We start from the raw sequence: 2,500 nt of genomic DNA on the forward strand, positions 1-2,500 counted from the left end.
GAGGTAGTTGACGAGGTAGTTGAGGAGGTAGTTGAGGAGGTAGTTAATGAGGTAGTCACTGTGGTAGTTGAGGAGGTAGTTGATGAGGTAGTCACCGTGGTAGTTGAGGTAGTTAATGAGGTAGTTGATGAGGTAGTTAATGAGGTAGTCAGGTAGTTAATGAGGTAGTTAATGAGGTAGTTGATGAGGTAGTCACCGTGGTAGTTGAGGTAGTTAATGAGGTAGTTAATGAGATAGTTAACGAGGTAGTTGACGAGGTAGTTGATGAGGTAGTTGATGAGGTAGTTGATGAGGTAGTTAACGAGGTAGTTGATGAGGTAGCTGAGGAGGTAGTTGATGAGGTAGTCACCGTGGTAGTTGAGGTAGTTAACGAGGTAGTTAATGAGGTAGTTAATGAGGTAGTTAACGAGGTAGTTGATGAGGTAGTTGATGTGGTAGTTGATGAGGTAGTAAATGAGGTGGTTGATGAGGTAGTCACCGTGGTAGTTGAGGTAGTTAACGTGGTAGTTAATGAGGTAGTTAATGAGGTAGTTAACGAGGTAGTTGATGAGGTAGTTGATGAGGTAGTTAATGAGGTGGTTGATGAGGTAGTCACCGTGGTAGTTGAGGTAGTTGATGAGGTAGTTGATGAGGTAGTTGATGAGGTAGTCGCCGTGGTAGTTAGGTAGTTGAGGAGGTAGTTGATGAGGTAGTTAATGAGGTAGTTAATTAGGTAGTTAGCTAGTTGATGAGGTAGTTGATGAGGTAGTTGATGAGGTAGTTAATGAGGTAGTCACCGTGGTAGTTGAGGAGGTAGTTAATGAGGTAGTCACCGTGGTAGTTGAGGAGGTAGTTAATGAGGTAGTTAACGAGGTAGTTGATGAGGTAGTCACCGTGGTAGTTGAGGAGGTAGTTAATGAGGTAGTTAACGAGGTAGTTGATGAGGTAGTCACCGTGGTAGTTGAGGAGGTAGTTAAGGAGGTAGTTAACGAGGTAGTTGAAGTAGTTGATGAGGTAGTTTAGTTAATGAGGTAGTTGATGAGGTAGTTGACGAGGTAGTTGATGAGGTAGCTGAGGAGGTAGTTAACGAGGTAGTTGATGAGGTAGTTAACGAGGTAGTTGAAGTAGTTGATGAGGTAGTTTAGTTAATGAGGTAGTTGATGAGGTAGTTGACGAGGTAGTTGAGGAGGTAGTTGATGAGGTAGTTAATGAGGTAGTCACTGTGGTAGTTGAGGAGGTAGTTGATGAGGTAGTCACCGTGGTAGTTGAGGTAGTTAATGAGGTAGTTAATGAGGTAGTTAATGAGGTAGTCAGGTAGTTAATGAGGTAGTTAATGAGGTAGTTGATGAGGTAGTTGATGAGGTAGTTAGGTAGTTAATGAGGTTGTTGATGAGGTAGTTGATGAGGTAGTTGACGAGGTAGTTGATGAGGTAGTTAGGTAGTTAATGAGGTTGTTGATGAGGTAGTTAACGAGGTAGTTGAGGAGGTAGTTAATGAGGTAGTTAATGAGGTAGTTGATGAGGTAGTTGACGAGGTAGTTGATGAGGTAGTTAACGAGGTAGTTGATGAGGTAGTTAATGAGGTAGTTGATGAGGTAGTCACCGTGGTAGTTGAGGTAGTTGATGAGGTAGTTAATGAGGTAGTTGATGAGGTAGTTGATGAGGTAGTTAATGAGGTAGTTAACGAGGTAGTTGATGAGGTAGCTGAGGAGGTAGTTAACGAGGTAGTTGATGAGGTAGTTGATGAGGTAGTTGATGAGGTAGTCACCGTGGTAGTTGAGGTAGTTGATGAGGTAGTTAATGAGGTAGTTGATGAGGTAGTTAATGAGGTAGTTAATGAGGTAGTTAATGAGGTAGTTAACGAGGTAGTTGATGAGGTAGCTGAGGAGGTAGTTGACGAGGTAGTTGATGAGGTAGTTGATGAGGTAGTTAGGTAGTTAATGAGGTAGTTGATGAGGTAGTTGACGAGGTAGTTAGGTAGTTGATGAGGTAGTTGATGAGGTAGTTGACGAGGTAGTTGATGAGGTAGTTAGGTAGTTGATGAGGTAGTTGATGAGGTAGTTGACGAGGTAGTTGATGAGGTAGTTGATGAGGTAGTTGAAGTAGTTGATGAGGTAGTTGACGAGGTAGTTAACGAGGTAGTTAATGAGGTAGTCACCGTGGTAGTTAGGTAGTTGATGAGGTAGTTGATGAGGTAGTTGACGAGGTAGTTGAGGAGGTAGTTAATGAGGTAGTTGATGAGGTAGTTGATGAGGTAGTTGATGAGGTAGTTGATGAGGTAGTCGCCGTGTTTGTGTTGCAGAGTTCGCGCTGCGTGCGACTGAAACAACGACCCAGCCGTCAGCTGAAGAAGCAGACGTTTGTGGTGCATTCTGGGACAGACACGGACGGGGACATGTACTTCATGGAGGTACCAACATCACGTACCACCAACATCATTATCACGTACCATCATCACCACCATCACCACCATCACTAGCCGTCAGCTGAAGAAGCAGACATTTGTGGTGCATGCTGGGACA

General features: G+C 43.5%; 1 protein-coding gene across 7 annotated transcripts in view; it reads left to right on the forward strand.

Moving 5' to 3' along the window:
- The window catches only part of LOC142923255 (uncharacterized), a 65,737-nt gene that overhangs the window by 16,388 nt on the left and 46,849 nt on the right, over positions 1-2,500 (forward strand). For 6 of the 7 annotated variants that reach the window (XM_076064264.1, XM_076064266.1, XM_076064265.1 and 3 more), the window contains one exon: positions 2,281-2,388. In XM_076064264.1, the coding sequence (XP_075920379.1) occupies positions 2,281-2,388 (108 nt within the window). The other variant, XM_076064269.1, reaches the window with a different exon arrangement.

The sequence above is a fragment of the Petromyzon marinus genome, unplaced genomic scaffold, assembly GCF_048934315.1.
Source record: "Petromyzon marinus isolate PM22_M1 ecotype Great Lakes invasive population unplaced genomic scaffold, UKy_Petmar_22M1.pri1.0 PM_Scaffold_369, whole genome shotgun sequence".
NCBI classification, from domain to species: Eukaryota; Metazoa; Chordata; class Hyperoartia; order Petromyzontiformes; family Petromyzontidae; genus Petromyzon; species Petromyzon marinus.